At 44.5% G+C, this 14,642-nt stretch overlaps 1 protein-coding gene across 5 annotated transcripts in view; it reads right to left on the bottom strand.

The window, feature by feature from the left end:
* The window catches only part of RBBP6 (RB binding protein 6, ubiquitin ligase), a 32,379-nt gene extending 21,723 nt beyond the window's left edge, over positions 1–10,656 (bottom strand). The window contains exons 1-4 of one of the 5 annotated variants that reach the window (XM_063314778.1): positions 10,201–10,656; positions 6,924–7,023; positions 4,681–4,719; positions 4,322–4,358 (exon numbers count right to left, since the gene is read on the bottom strand). In XM_063314778.1, the coding sequence (XP_063170848.1) occupies positions 4,322–4,358; positions 4,681–4,719; positions 6,924–7,023; positions 10,201–10,366 (342 nt within the window). In that variant the 5' untranslated portion in view covers positions 10,367–10,656. The remainder of the gene's footprint in view (positions 1–4,321; positions 4,359–4,680; positions 4,720–6,923; positions 7,024–10,200) is intronic. The other 4 variants (XM_063314776.1, XM_063314779.1, XM_063314780.1 and 1 more) reach the window with 4 other exon arrangements.
* Between the last annotated feature and the right edge of the window lie 3,986 nt (positions 10,657–14,642).

The following is a 14,642-nucleotide window of genomic DNA, read 5'->3' as shown; positions in this document are numbered from 1 at the left end:
ACAATGCTAATACCTGTCAAAAGTAATCAATATGGCATTTTGCACAGGCAAACATTCTTCAGGTGTCTTGCAACAAGGTCAATGAAGAAAAATGGATTATGTTTTGGTTATGAAACATTCAATTTCCTATATTAGTGTATAACTGAATTACATATTCTCCTTCTAGCTTCAGTTTACTATTTACAGTAGTGGAAGCTTAAGGCCGATCTCCAGTGGGACTGAGAATGTGTCCCCAGAATGAACCGGGGGGGGGGGTTCTTACAGGGGAAGAGCCTGCTGTGTATGCCGAAGTGACCAGGTCTGAAGTCGCCCAAGGGCAACCCTCTGCTTTTGTGTATGCAAATTAACAGCTGCCATTCAGATCCAGCCCCAAAAGCCAATACTATAGGTGGAACAGCAGTGTAGCAGCAGCATGTGCACCTACCCCTGGCTCTACACAGAAATCTGCTGAGAACTACCCAGGTACATGGTAAGGTGCTGCGACCCACTCCTTCAGATGTATCCCATCAATCCCATTTGTTTTTCTATTAAAGTTACTGTCTCATTTACACAATATTGAACATACACTCCTCATTATTTCATCACAGAGAGGAAATCCAGGAGGTGACTGCACGGATCATGAAGAAATAATGTGTTTATGGACTACATGTTCAATATATAAATTTGTCAGATGAATTCCATCTGCAGATATTTGTGCTCACTAAAAATGTATGTTTTATGTTCCCCATTCATTTTGAAGCATTTTACTGGGCTATACAAATAGCCACAAAGCAGCTTGATAAAAAGTTTGCTTTTTAAATAGTGCTTAAAATCTTTATTTGAAAATGGAGTTTGAAATAACCTGTGGGATGCCAAAACACTTTTTATAAGACAAGAATGTAAAATAGATAAACTGAACAAAAACAGATGGTCGGGCCACCACAGAAAACAAATGACTGAATATAGCAAATGATACTATCTAGCTCTCTTTGAAACAGGTTAGTACAGACAAAATTGCATCTCTTATAAAATAAATCAGTACTATCTTTTGGCCATTAGAGTAACAGAAATATGTGAATCTGTGTCTGCTAGTAGCTGGTAGTCCTCTGCCTCCTTTAATGCTGGTCTCTTACCCTTTAGACATTTTAATTTCAACTAAGATGTCATTCATCCAAATTTGAGCCTATTTGAGTTTCATTGCAGATAGGAAAATCTGTCCCTGCAGTCACCAATTCCTGATTCAAGTTTTTCACCTAATGTCAGAGCATACTTTAAGTGAGCACTAAAGAATCAAAGAATCTGCTGCCAATCTTAACAACTCTACTATAAGAAATTCCTAGGCACAACCACCAAATTCCTAGCTGGCTGGATGGCTATGTATTTTTATTTTTCTCACCATTAGTTCAACTATGTGAATGACACACATTTTTAGTAAAGTCATACAAGTATGTATGTAGTACCTGAAGAAGGCTGTATGTACAGTAGCCCTATATATGATGTCTAAAAACCTCTTAAGATTCAGTGACCATTTTGGAAACTGTTAAGGGAACAGACTGAGGAAAGAAAGCAAGGAAAGAGAATCAAAACACACTAGGGGTCAAACACTGGCCAAGACCACACATACAACTAAATGACTCAAAATGGATCTTCAAAATGGCTAAGACTCTCATTTTAATTACTAAACTATCTTTAATTTCAAGGAAGGTTTTGAAATTTAATGCTATACAAAAAGATGACAATAGTTGGATTTGAGGATGTCAGGCAAAAGATACCATACGGGAGGAAAATAGCAACAGGCACCGCAAAACAAGGGATTCCTAGATGAGCAGCCATTGTGGTGCTCTTTCACTTCCCCGCAGAAGCAGGGCACGTGAGACATGTGATGTTTACACACTGTTAACACTGAGTTTGTGCCATTTCTGGAGGACAGGAAGAGATATGTATGCCAGATTTTTTATTTATTTTCTATCCCGCCTTCATTATTTTTATAAATAACTCAAGGCGGTGAGCATACCTCATACTCCTTCCTCCTCCTCCTCCTCTTTTCCCCACCACAGCACTCTCCGCCCAACCCTGCGAGGTGGGCTGGGCTGAGAGGGAGGGACTGGCCCAAGGGCACCCAGCTGGCTTTCGTGCCTAGATATTCTGCCTCCCTAGGAAACAAAGGGCATTTACTCATCACAAAAGGATCAGGGGGATCCTGGCAAAGAACGTGAATAAGGCCACAACAGGTGGGAGCGCCTAGCCAATCTAGCTGATTAAAGAGAGAGATAAAAGGGTTCAGAGCTATTCAGTACTTGGATGGTGAATTCTAGTGCAACAGGCTACAGCGAGAAGTTTAAAAACAAAGCAAAACACCCTCAGAAAGTGGCAAGCCATTCTATCCTTGCCAAGAACTACATGGGACCCTTATAGTGACCAGGATTTGAGGCTGACTGAAAGGACCACACGTTGCTCCGTCATCAAGCACAGCAGGACATCACATACAAGCACAGTTAGGGATTCTCTTATTCCCCAACAGCTCAAAATCTAACACCCGCACACACACCCCTCCCCGCATCAGCCTAAATCTAAGCTCTGGCCAAGAATGGCGGAGCGCACGGAGATGCTGAAGTCTCCTCTGCAAACCCACCAGGTGACAAGCGACTTCGCACCGAACGACAAAAGACACACGCCCCTGCCCCTGCTGTCCCCTTTCCTAGATTCCATCGACGTAGCATTTTGGTGTGTCAGCACAGCAGCCAGGGGTTTTTTACTGAGTCGGTGGACATCGCCTCCGTGTACCCTAGCTTCAAAGTAGGCTTGAAACAGCTGCACTGCAAAGCCCGACCGCCTCCAGGTGGAACCTGCTCCCTCCGGTCACGCAGGTAACAGAAATGTCTGTAGGCAGCCTCTGAATTAGTGGATTTTCTAGAGCTGTTTGCAAGCCTGCTTAAAACCATGTACTTTTAAGCAGAGCTACGAGGTGTGTAATAGACATGCCAGGGAACACACAATTCTAAAGGAAAGTTGAACTTTATTTGTGAACATAACTTTTTATACATGCTAGCAAAAAGGACTGATTATAAAATAGGAATGAGAATATCTTACACAAATCTGCTGTATTAGTTAGTTTTGGGCCACTTGTAAACAGAAATGGTTTTCAGACATGTATTGTATAACTAATACTCAAATGATACCTATGTTTTTATTTACCACAGAAACGCTAAATATTTTTAAATAACCACAATTTCGTAAATATTCTAACCAGTCACCAAGACTGCTTTTATTTTCTAGCATTAGAAAATATGATGTTATTTTCTAACATTGCTCCATTCTCATTCTGATAAAGTGAACCCTAACTGTACTTAATTACATGCCAACTTGTAACTTTAAACTCTAAGTAAAGCAAACTTTAAGAGGAATAGAGATCAGATGTGTTTATTGAACTGAAATAGGAAAAAATGCCACTGATCAGTAACATATCTAAACAAGGGCTTACCAAAGGCAGCAACTGAATAGCTATCAAATGGCAAAATAAAATTTAAGAATTTGTGGTGACCTGAGGAGCCAACGAGGGCAAACTTTCTTAACTGTGTAGGTCTTTGGAGAGGCCCAAGAGGCGTGTCACTGTACTAAAATACTTATTTTGTACGATGAATAAGATTAATTATATCTTGCTCAGAGATAATTGGTAGGAAGCACATGATCTTAGGACAGCAGTTCACATTCTAAGTTGTCCGCTCACGCAAATCATGTGAACAGGTGTGTTTTTCAGTATAAATTTAATTGCACAAATGGTCCTTCACCTTTCAATAAATGATTGAATCTGAGGAGGAAAGAAGTAAGTTTAATATAATGCAGTTTTTGAAAATACCTTCAAAAACCATTAATGGAAATATTAAGAACAAAAGCTGATACAATGTGATAGTGGCAAAAAAAGATACACTCCAAATATTTTTATTTCAAGGAAACAAAAAGCACACAACAACCTATACAAACAAACAGCTACCAACTAGAGACACACAAAATGTAGAACAAAATAATTACGTTCAGCAGTGCAAACCTTAACTTACATGATCCGTAAGTGATCATACATTATCTGTACAACACAAAGTCATACAGGAAATAATCTAGCATTCCAATATGCAATACAGAGTGTCACTTTGCACAAGTGTTTACGATCACATTAAAATGATCTGCATTGCTCAGTTTACTATACTGAATCAAAATACAATGTAAGTTACAGTATCAATGGTTCTCTGCGGGAAATAAATATTTAGAAAAATACTTTATTGCTACAATATTGTAAATTAAGCAGATTGTGTAGAAGAAAAAAGTGTGAGATTGTGTTTTTACATACTGCTTTTGAAGGTCCACTCACTGGATCAGTTCGACTTCTAAAAAAGGGAAAACATACTGTCAGAAACAGCAAAGGATATTTCACAAAACAGAAATTCACCACCAGAAACCGATAGTGTATATTAAAACTGTATGCAGAGAAAAAACAGTCCTCAAACACTTACTTGACAAAGGCTCTGATCCTAAAGGAACCTTAACATTAAGCTTCTAGAAGTACCTGCTTTCTAAGACTGACATGCAAAGTTTATGGAAAAAGGCCAAATCCCCACACCATGAACAAGGCAGTCAATTCGACTAGACAGACCAAAGCAGGATAGGATATGTTGACTAAAAGTGGTAGTAGTGGTCAAAAAACATCACCTGAGAGGAGTGTCTACGATTCTGTGTAACTTATGAGTTCTGTGATAAAGAAGAAAGGTCTTATTTAAAAAAGGCTTTAAATAAGTCTTGAATATTGTACATTTAGAAAGTTACCTTCTCTACAATGCTGATGGATTACCCAATCCCACAATGTAATTTGGGACATGTGTGATATTTGCAAATAATAAAAAGAGTACAACTGAAAGAGGGGATAATTAGATAATGGGTTTTGAAAGTAAACAACTACTCTTTGTAGTCCAGAAGATGTTCATTATTTGTTTATTTATTTTCTATCCCGCCATTATTATTTTTATAAATAACATGTACTTTCAGTGCCATCAATCTGCATTTCTACATACATTTCATATGCATACAGTATTATCAGCCTAACCTAATTACCCTGATAGTTCCTATAACAAGATACAAGGTTTAAAAAAATATCTGCCTCACCAATGTGGAAGTTTGTGCTGCATCTGTGACTCGTCTCTTTAAAAAGACGTCTTAGATGACATACAACATAATACCCAAGTTCCAATGTAATGGGAAACCACTGTGGCTTGCCATGTAAATGATTCATATGGGCGCACCACTCCTCTTCTTTCAGAGCCATGAAGAGACTAGACCTCCCTCCTGATTTTAACAGATCCTCATGACATCTAAATTCAGGAAACTATATTTTACACCTAAATTAATGAGAACAAGGCAATATTCAGAATGATGATTTGGCAGAGTAAAGAAAAGCCGCTTTGAATCTGGATGGCTATAAAAGATGAATGTAATATAAAGTTGGAAGCAAAAGCTGCCTCTCCCCTGTTGCCATAAAAGAGAAGGTGAGGTAAGGCAGACTGCCATAAAGAGTCACAGTTCCCGTGACTTAAGCAGAAACTCATATTTCCCCTTTATGTTCTGCACCAGGCCAAATATGCAGGCCCCAGGATTCAAAACCTTTTGGACAGATACTTTTCCTAATTTTTGTAATAAGAAGTAGCAAGATAAAATAACTTTAAAATTCAAAAATCAAAATCCCTCTGAATTTCCGATCCTTAATTTTACTGAAGGGCTTGATGTTCAAGGCGTATTATAGAACTTGCAGCCTGCTGGAGGGGCGCATATCTCACTGAAGACGAGCTGTACTCTTAGAGGACAAAACAAAGCAAAGCACATAGGTATGCACAACTGGGGGAGCATGAGCCTGGTTCTACTCTGGGCAGCAAAGATCATCTGGGCAACAAAGATCATGTTCTAGGGTATATTTAAAGCCTTACCCCACACGTTTACACCTTCAAAGCTAAAGACAGCACAAATATGAATCATTTGTATTCTTCCTTAGTTAAAGGAACAAGGCAATATTCACCATTAATAATCTGTCAAATATTAACGTAGTATCTCTACATCTCAGTAACAAGATACTGAATTACCAAATCTTGCGCCACTGCTTACTTAGATGTGCTATTCACATATTATACTACTGGCTAAGATGTTATTGTGAACTTACTACTACACTATATACGTAGGATCCCAGAGCAGTACCGTTTTAAAGTAAGTGTAGAGGGCAAAGAATAATCCTCCAAGGCAAAATTCACCTGAATCATGTCCTAGCTGAGCTCCACTGCTCTTGTCAACATACCTTCATTTCAATAGTTCAGGACAAAGGAGTTCAAATGCCAAGACTTCCCGGTCAGCTGAAGAGCTTTTCCTATTCTAGATAATCAGGCCCAAGGGCCTTTCCTGCATATTCTACCTTTTTATATTTAAACATGGTAATATTTGATCATAATGTTTCTTGAATGACTATTCCACAGAGCCTAAAATAGGCAACAATTTACAATTAGCAGATATATGTTAAATATTAGACAAAAGTCTTTTAATAGTTTGAACTATGGCCACTAAAAACAGTCAAAATATAAAGCAATTCTATCCTATCTGGAAGATATGCAACATTAAGATGTAGTGATCATGCGACAACACAAATCAATATCTTTCCTGGCAGTCACCAAGTTTGAATAGTAGTCCAAATCCCATTTTATTTTAATGAGTATCTACAAGGTAGGGGTAAGCAAAATGTGTTATTTCAAAGGTTTTGAGAATGGAATTTCACAAAAATATTCACAATTAAAAAATTTTGGGGGGACAAACATACCCATATTAGAAAGTATCTTTTCTAATTACCAAGAGAACTTGTAAAAGAAATATCAAGTAAGAACCCAAGCTTACTTCTTAAAAAAATCAAGATAGACACTTACATGACATATGTTTTGCTTGTACATTTTACTCCTCCAATAGGGATTCTTCTGACAATAACAGATGAGTTCTTGGGAATCAGGGCATTATCATCAGTATATTCTAAGAGAAGGAGGAAAAACACAAACACACATTTGCAGGAGTTCCTGTTTGAAATGTAGAATTTCTCCTAATGAGCCACCGAAGCACAGGGATTCTTGGCATAATCAGGCAGGGTAATTAACACCCTCTATTAAGCAGCATGTAGTGGACAACTTAACTATTTTTCATAATATTAGCCAATCTTATTTTATGCACACCAATAAAAATTTCAGTACCTCAAGGTTATTCAAAATCTGAAATTTACATTAGGAGCAGAACGTATAGTAAATGTTAACATCTATACATTGTCTACTGAATGGGTTACCAAATGTAAGATTTTATTTAAAGTATTCATGCATCCAGTAATTCCAAATAAAAATTTCATAAGATATTGTTTTAAAATAGTATCTATGCAATCATGGCCTGATGTTTTATAAAAATTAGGTAGTCATATTTGAGCTGAATTAGACTACTGGTGACTTCATTGGCACAGTATATTCTTGTAGCTAGGAGGGCATGAAAGTCTGGGTTGCCTAGTTCATTAGGGCAATCCTAAACAAATCTACTAAAAAGCAGATCTGGTGTTGTCAGCATGATGCACTGCCAAGTAGCTTTAGCCTAAATGGTTCTGTAGATGCTTTGCCAATTTTGCCCCAGGAAAGTAACTGTATATATAGACAGTGCATCACAGTAATCTAGGGAGTGATGGGCAACAGGCAAGAGATATGGACCCAGCTCCCAAATCACAGAATGCCAAGAAATCAAAATAGAGAAATGTAACAATGATTTAGTATTAGAATAGCATTAAAAACTGGTCCCCAGATACACTCCCCCCCAAATCATGGCCTCATCCATCACAGCCCTCAATGTAATGAAAAAAAATGTATTTATCACCAAAAACCTGCTCACACTAGAACTAAAATAACTTCATCAACCTGCCATACATAACTATTCCATCTCTTTTAATTATACCTTTGCACACACACCAGTTGTATTTCTACCATGATCTATTTGAGCCAATACCAATGAATTAGAACTACTGAAACCTTTCACAAAGCATATCTAATTACAACATAGGATGAATTAAACCCAATTTTTAAAATTTAAGCTGAATGTTTAAAATCCTTACAGTATTCTGGAAAAACAAATTAACTGAAGTCAAAGATTTCATCATGTCCTAATTATATTCTGTAAGTTTGCTGACCACTCTTTATGACAATGAGAATTAACAGACCAGACCATCCTTGCAAATGCATTACATAGTCAAAGCTCACCTCTTCCAATGGGCAAAGATAATTTAACTGTATTTGGGGGATGGGGATGGAATGGATCTGGCAGAAGAGCAGAAATCTGGATTTAAAGCAGAGGTGAGAAGAACAGAAACAACATGTAAGCAGCACATGTTTCTGTACCCCTCCCCTGGCACTTCTGGTTCTGAGGGGGCCCTCTGATGATTTGATGATGAACTAGCGAAGCATGGCAAAGAATCCCTTAGTGGCTATTCATGATTTATTAAACAGAAGCCAATTCACTTAATGATTTTCAAAAACAGAGTATACAATTCAGATAATATACAGTGTGTACCTACCTTTTGTTACTAAAACTTGAATCTATTTCCAAGTTCTGATTATACGCATTACAATTATTTTAAACAATACTTTTATTAGAAAACATTTGTTAAAAATCTTCCTGACAAGTGACTTAAATAATTACATTCAAATTACATTTGAATCAAAGCAATTCAAATTGCATTGATTTAAATTATGACAAATTAACCTTTGTCATAAAATGATTATGCTCAGGGTAGGTGCTTAGTATTAATCTCTATACTCTAAATTAAGACCTGGCACCATCAGTCTGAATTAGTTAAATCAAAACACTTCAAATCAGGAAGCTGAAACATATTTCTTAAACAATGGTTTAAATCTGACTACTAATCCATGTTAATTTACAGTTAACGATTACAGTTGTTCTATTCTTGCAACCAAGCCTGCTCTGCATCTTTGTGGCGATATTTGCATATGTGGAGTCCTTGGTGCTCTCTGAACTTGGCTGTTTGCAAATGTTTCATTACCGGACTAGGTAACACCATCAGAGCTAATATATGTGAGGCTTGCTCCCTGTTTATATACAGCAGCTTGCCCTGCCAGTTTTGGTGGGGGCGTGGTTTTCTCCCTGCTAGTTCCTGGATTAGGGTATTGTTTTTACAATATTACTGTAATTGTTACAATAATTATAAGAGCATTTTTATGCAGAAAGCAATACTATGCTCCCACTGGCAGGGAAAGCTACAGTATATAAACAGCAGCAAACCCCACACACATTATTTTATCTATTTATTTTCTATCCTGCCTTATTTTTATAAATAAGGCAGCAAACATACCAAATACTCCCTCCTCTTCCTCCTATTTCCCCCACAACAACGACCCTGTGAGGTGGGTTGGGCTGAGGGAGGGGGCTTGGACCAGAGTCACCCAGCCGGCTTGCTGCTTAAGGCGGGACTAGAACTCCCAGGCTCCTGTTTTCTAGCCCGGTTCGTTAACCTCTAGACCAAATGAGCTCGGGCTCTCTCTCTAAATACTTATTAGTACGGATGATGTCCCCTAGTTGGGTAATGAAACGTCTGCAAGCCAATAACCAAGCTCACAGATCACCCAGGACTCCACAGTCCATCCCAGAATAATGACACCATTTTGAATCCTTACATATCAGGAAAATTCTACTCAAGAAAGCTACTGGAGCGAACTATTCCTGGCAAACGTCAAACGCTCTACAGAAAGTCTGGGGCGAGGTTCCTGACTTTTAGAAGTCTTTCCCCATCTACTACAGATTTCATGGCTTTTTTTAAATCACGGTCAGTATCGTTAGCTGCCCAGAGTCACGTACTGTCTTGGAGGTGGGCGGCCATACCGACACAGAATAAAGCGAGCGTGACATTGTCCACCCCGTTCGGACAAAGTCCTGGCACGTGATCAGCGGGAGCGGCCGACGCAGCAGGCGAGGACGTCGAGCGCCCCAGGCGCGGGCGCCTTCGGAAGGGGCCGCCTCCCATCCCCGCCGGGGCCTCGCCGAACTCGCGGCCCGACCGGCCGCCGGACAAAGGCCCCGCGGAGCGGCGCCGGGCCGGCCGTTGGGGAGGCGCCCCGGGGCCAGGCCGCGCCACGTGCCCGCCGCCCCCGCCACGCCCCGCCGGCCTACCTTCTTTGGTCTGGGCGTTGGTGATCTGGAGGTCGCAGTCGGCCGCCTTGAGCTTCTCGCGGCCCATGATCTGGCGCTTGAGGTCGCAGAGCGAGATGTGCAGGCCGTCGAAGGTGACCGTGTCATAGTTGAGCTTCGACGAGAACTTGTAGTGCACGCAGGACATGGCTGGCGGGCGGCGGGCGGGCGGGCGGCGGGCCTCCTCTGCTCTCCTCTCCTCAGAGGCCGCCTCGCCCGGCCATGGCCCTCGCGGCGGGTCCTGTCAGGCGAGGCGCCGGGCCGGCTAGGCCTCCAACATGGCGGCGGCGGCGGGTCCTTCCTCCTTCGCTCTCGGCGGGCCTCGCTTTCTTCCCGGTGGCGGCGGTAGCGGCTCGCCTCGCTGCCGCACTCCCCTCCTCCTCCTCCTCCTCCTCCTCCTCCCCCCGGATCGCGGCCTCGGCGGCCTCCTCGCGGCGGCGGCGGCGCTGGCGCTCCTTCGCTGCTGCTCCGGCGGCGGCGGCTCCTCCTCCGCTCCGGGGTCTCCCGGCCGGCAGCTGCAGGGCCGCGGAGGGAGGCAGGACGCGAGGGGAACAGCCGCCTCCCTGGCTGCACAACGCACGCCGAAGGGCGAGCCAGCTGCTGGACTGCGCAGGCGTCACAGCGCGCCTCCTGCGGTCTCACGTGACCCAGCGCATTATGACAAAAGCTCTTCCGCTTTCTCCCCTCCTCACCCGCCCCGAGAGGGAGCCACGTGACCGGCCGCTGTTCGGCCCCTTAAAGGGGCCGCGGGTTTGGGCGGCTCGCGCCGCCCCGCCCACCAGACCCTCCCGGCGCGCTGCGGGGGCGGGTCCTTGTGCGGTTGGCTGCCGGGGGGGGGCGGCGCTTTGGGCGGGCGCCTCTCTTCTGCTGCGCGCGGGCGGGGTCTCCGGCAGAGGCGCTTCTCGAGGGGGGGGCTCCTGTTCAAGCCCCTCCGGAGCTTCGGGCGGGTTCCTGCTCTGCCGGCTTTGGAGGAAGCGCAGCAGGCCGGGCAGAGGCGCGCCGGGCAGGCTGGGGGAGCCATCGCGGGGGGAGAGGAGGCCCGGCGGAGGGAGCACCCCCTGCTCCCCCCGGAAACGGCCCCGCGTGTCGTGCGCGCGCAGCCCTTCTGCGACGCGGCAGCAGCAGCGGGAGGGAAGACGGGGCTCTCGGGGGGGTCCTCTGCGATCGCCCACCGGAACTGGACCTCCCGATCTCTGTATCGATCCCTTCGATATCTCCGTTTCCAGTCAGACAGCAAAGATCCGGCCCCTGTTCAGTGTCTTTCTTCCGTGCCCCCAAACATCGTTAGAAGCTCCTCTTTCCGCTGTCCAGCTGCCCTTACTGCGGGGAACTTTCTTCTCCGCTACCCAGCGCCGCCGCGGCCCCCCCGCCAGCGAGCAATGGGGGCAGCCGGAGGGGCTGGGAGTGTCTGCCCGGTGTGGCGTCTGTTAAATGGGCCGTCGTGGTAGCCTCTTCACGCGTGTCGTGGATGCGCGTCTTCCGGGCTTCTCACTGCTAGCTATGCCAAAGCGGGCCAGCCGGGGCTGTCCTTCCTCAGCAACCAGCAGGAAAACCCGGGGAGATCATCGTAACTCCTATTAGTGATCCAGACAGGTTGATTTGTAAAAAGGAATGCTTTACAAATCGGGGTGGGAAAGCCATTTCAGATATCCTGTCTGTGGACAGAGTTTATTAGATTGATATCCTGCTTTTCCTGCCAGAGGTCCAGGCAATGCCCAAGGGGCTCCTTTCCCCATTTTCCCCTATAACCACCACCCGAGAAAGGGACTGGCCCAAAGACACCCAGCGAGCTTCTGTGGTTGAGGGTGGACTGGAACCTGGGTCCAAAAGATGGGGGAGCGCTGGCACCCTGCTCTGCCCTCTCAAAAGGGCACAGAGCCCTGTCTGGATCAAGCAGCTTTTGGGCTTGGCAGGCAGAGTCCCTTGGCTCCATCCCCCTTCTCCCCACCCTTGATGGTTTAGAAAGAAAGGGTGTGAGGTCAGAAGCAAAGGGTCTGAGACCTGCCAGTCTGTTGCCATACGAAGGCACCAATTTCAGCTGCTCCTCAACCAAAAAAGGGGAGCGCTAAGCCCATCATGATGCAGAGTTGGTTACCTTCCAGACAGACAGGTAGGTACTGTAGGCACTGGCCAATCAACCAGACATCATGTTAGTAAACAAGGACCACAAGACAGTGGTGGTCATAGATAATAGCAGTGCCAAGGGACAGCAACATCAGGAAGAAGGAGTATGAGAAGCTGGAGAAGTACCAGGGCCTGAAGGAGGAACTGATGAGGATGTGGAAAGTGAAGCCAAAGTGGTCCCAGTGGTGGTAGGGGCACTTGGGGCTGTGACCCCCAAGCTGGGAGAGTGGCTCCAGCAGATCCCAGGAGCCACATCAGAGCTCTCTGTCCAGAAGAGTGCAGTGCTAGGAACAGCTAAGATCCTGCGCAGAACCCTCAAACTCCCAGGCCTGTGGTGGAGGACCGGAGGCTGAGGAAGACACATGCCACCCATGGGGGTGAGAAGGGGGAAATATATATATATATATACACATACATATACACAGTATGTATGTGTGTATTGGGACGCGGTGGCGCTGCGGGTTAAACCGCTGAGCTGCTGAGCTTGCCGATCGGAAGGTCGGCGGTTCAAATCCGTGTGATGGGGTGAGCTCCCGTTGCTAGTCCCAGCTCCTGCCAACCTAGCAGTTTGAAAGCATGCAAATGTGAGTAGATGAATAGGTACCGCTTCGGTGGGCAGGTAATGGCGTTCCGTGTAGTCATGTTGGCCACATGACCACGGAAGTGTCTACGGACAAACGCCGGCTCTTTGGCTTTGAAAAGGAGATGAGCACTGCCCCCTAGAGTCGAACATGACTGGACTTCATGTCAAGGGAAACCTTTACCTTTACTACGTGTGTATACACACACACACACAAACACACACACGGTATATTTGCAAATAAAGGTAATATTATTTAGGAATTTGATAAATAAACCAATAAGAGCAATGTCCTGGACTCTCTGCCTGTGAGCCTTCTAATTCTAGTTTCAGCCTGGACAAAGATCAGACCCAGCAATTCCACCTCCCATACCATGGGAGAAGACTTTGAGTTTTCCAAGACCCAGACCAGGACTACTGGCCTTCCTGCAACTCTGTTGACTTTGGATCCAGCTGTCAGTGCCCTACTCCAGAGCTGGAATCCTGGGCCGCTCCACTAGAACTAGGGAGGGACCAGCTGAGCTCAGCTGTGCAGGTGGGCTGGCATTTGTTGTTGTGTGCTGCTGCTGCCGCCAGGCTTTCCTCTGCTTAACACACAGGTCCCACGAGCAAGGTGGGGCAATTATAGTGACAACCCCTGTTCTCCAACAGTCGCTCATTGTCTCTGCCTAACGGTTAGGGTGGGGGTCTCAGAGCGTGTATGATCTTTTTTATTCAGTGTGAATTATACTACTCTTTAAGGCGGGTAGAATTTTCCACTGATTGCTCCCATGTAGGATTTATAAATGGCCTGTTTGTCTGTTTGTTTAATTTATTTATCTAGTTTATATAGCTGCCCATCTCACTTTTGCAAGTGACTCTGGGCAGTTTACTACAAAGTTACAACAGCAATAAATACCTAAAAACACTATTTATTAACAATTAAAAACATCAAAAACAATAAAAAACTGAGCTAAAACAAAAAGTAGGGGAAGGGATGTTAATAATAATGGAGCCACCTTGCTAACTCACCCATCCCCTGGGGTGCCCAGGCCTGCTGGCATAACCAGGCCTTGAGGGACCTTCAGAAGCGATGAGGCCAACCTCACCTCGGGGGAAGAAGATTTCACAATGTGGGCATCACCACAGAAAAGGCCCGCCACCTAGGGCCCACCAAATTTTTTATATTTCAAATTTAGTTGCCGCCCATCTCACTCACAGAGTGACTCTGGGTGTATGTACCTCCCTAGATGATGGAACCTGTAACATGCCCTCTTAGCTGGATCTTGTGGGATGGGCAGATGAAGTTGGGGAGAGGCAGTCCCTCAAATAACCTGGCCCCATGGCATGAAGGGCTTTAAAAGCCGACGCTAGCACTTTGAATTGGACCTGGAAACAAACTGGTAGCCATTGCGGCTCGCGAAGCAGAGGTGTAGCGTGTTCTACAGGAAACATATGGTAACTGCTTGTGCTGCTGCATTTTGTGTCAGCTGAAGTTTCCAGATACGCTTCAAGGGCAGCCCTATGTAGGGCCCCTCGCTGTAGGAACAGGCACAACTGGTGCACAATATGAAGTTGTGCAAAGGCTGTAAACTGGAGGAGCTGCAAAATGATTGATTCCTTTTCTGTAACAGAACATCCTGGATACTGACAATTATATGAAAGCATTTAATAATCCCACAAAATGGGTGACAGCCAGCTCTGTTATCTGGCATGTATGACAAGGTAAATGTTGAGCATA

The sequence above is a fragment of the Candoia aspera genome, chromosome 14, assembly GCF_035149785.1.
Source record: "Candoia aspera isolate rCanAsp1 chromosome 14, rCanAsp1.hap2, whole genome shotgun sequence".
In the NCBI taxonomy this organism is placed as follows: domain Eukaryota; kingdom Metazoa; phylum Chordata; class Lepidosauria; order Squamata; family Boidae; genus Candoia; species Candoia aspera.
This window is presented reverse-complemented; position numbering and strand designations above follow the sequence as displayed.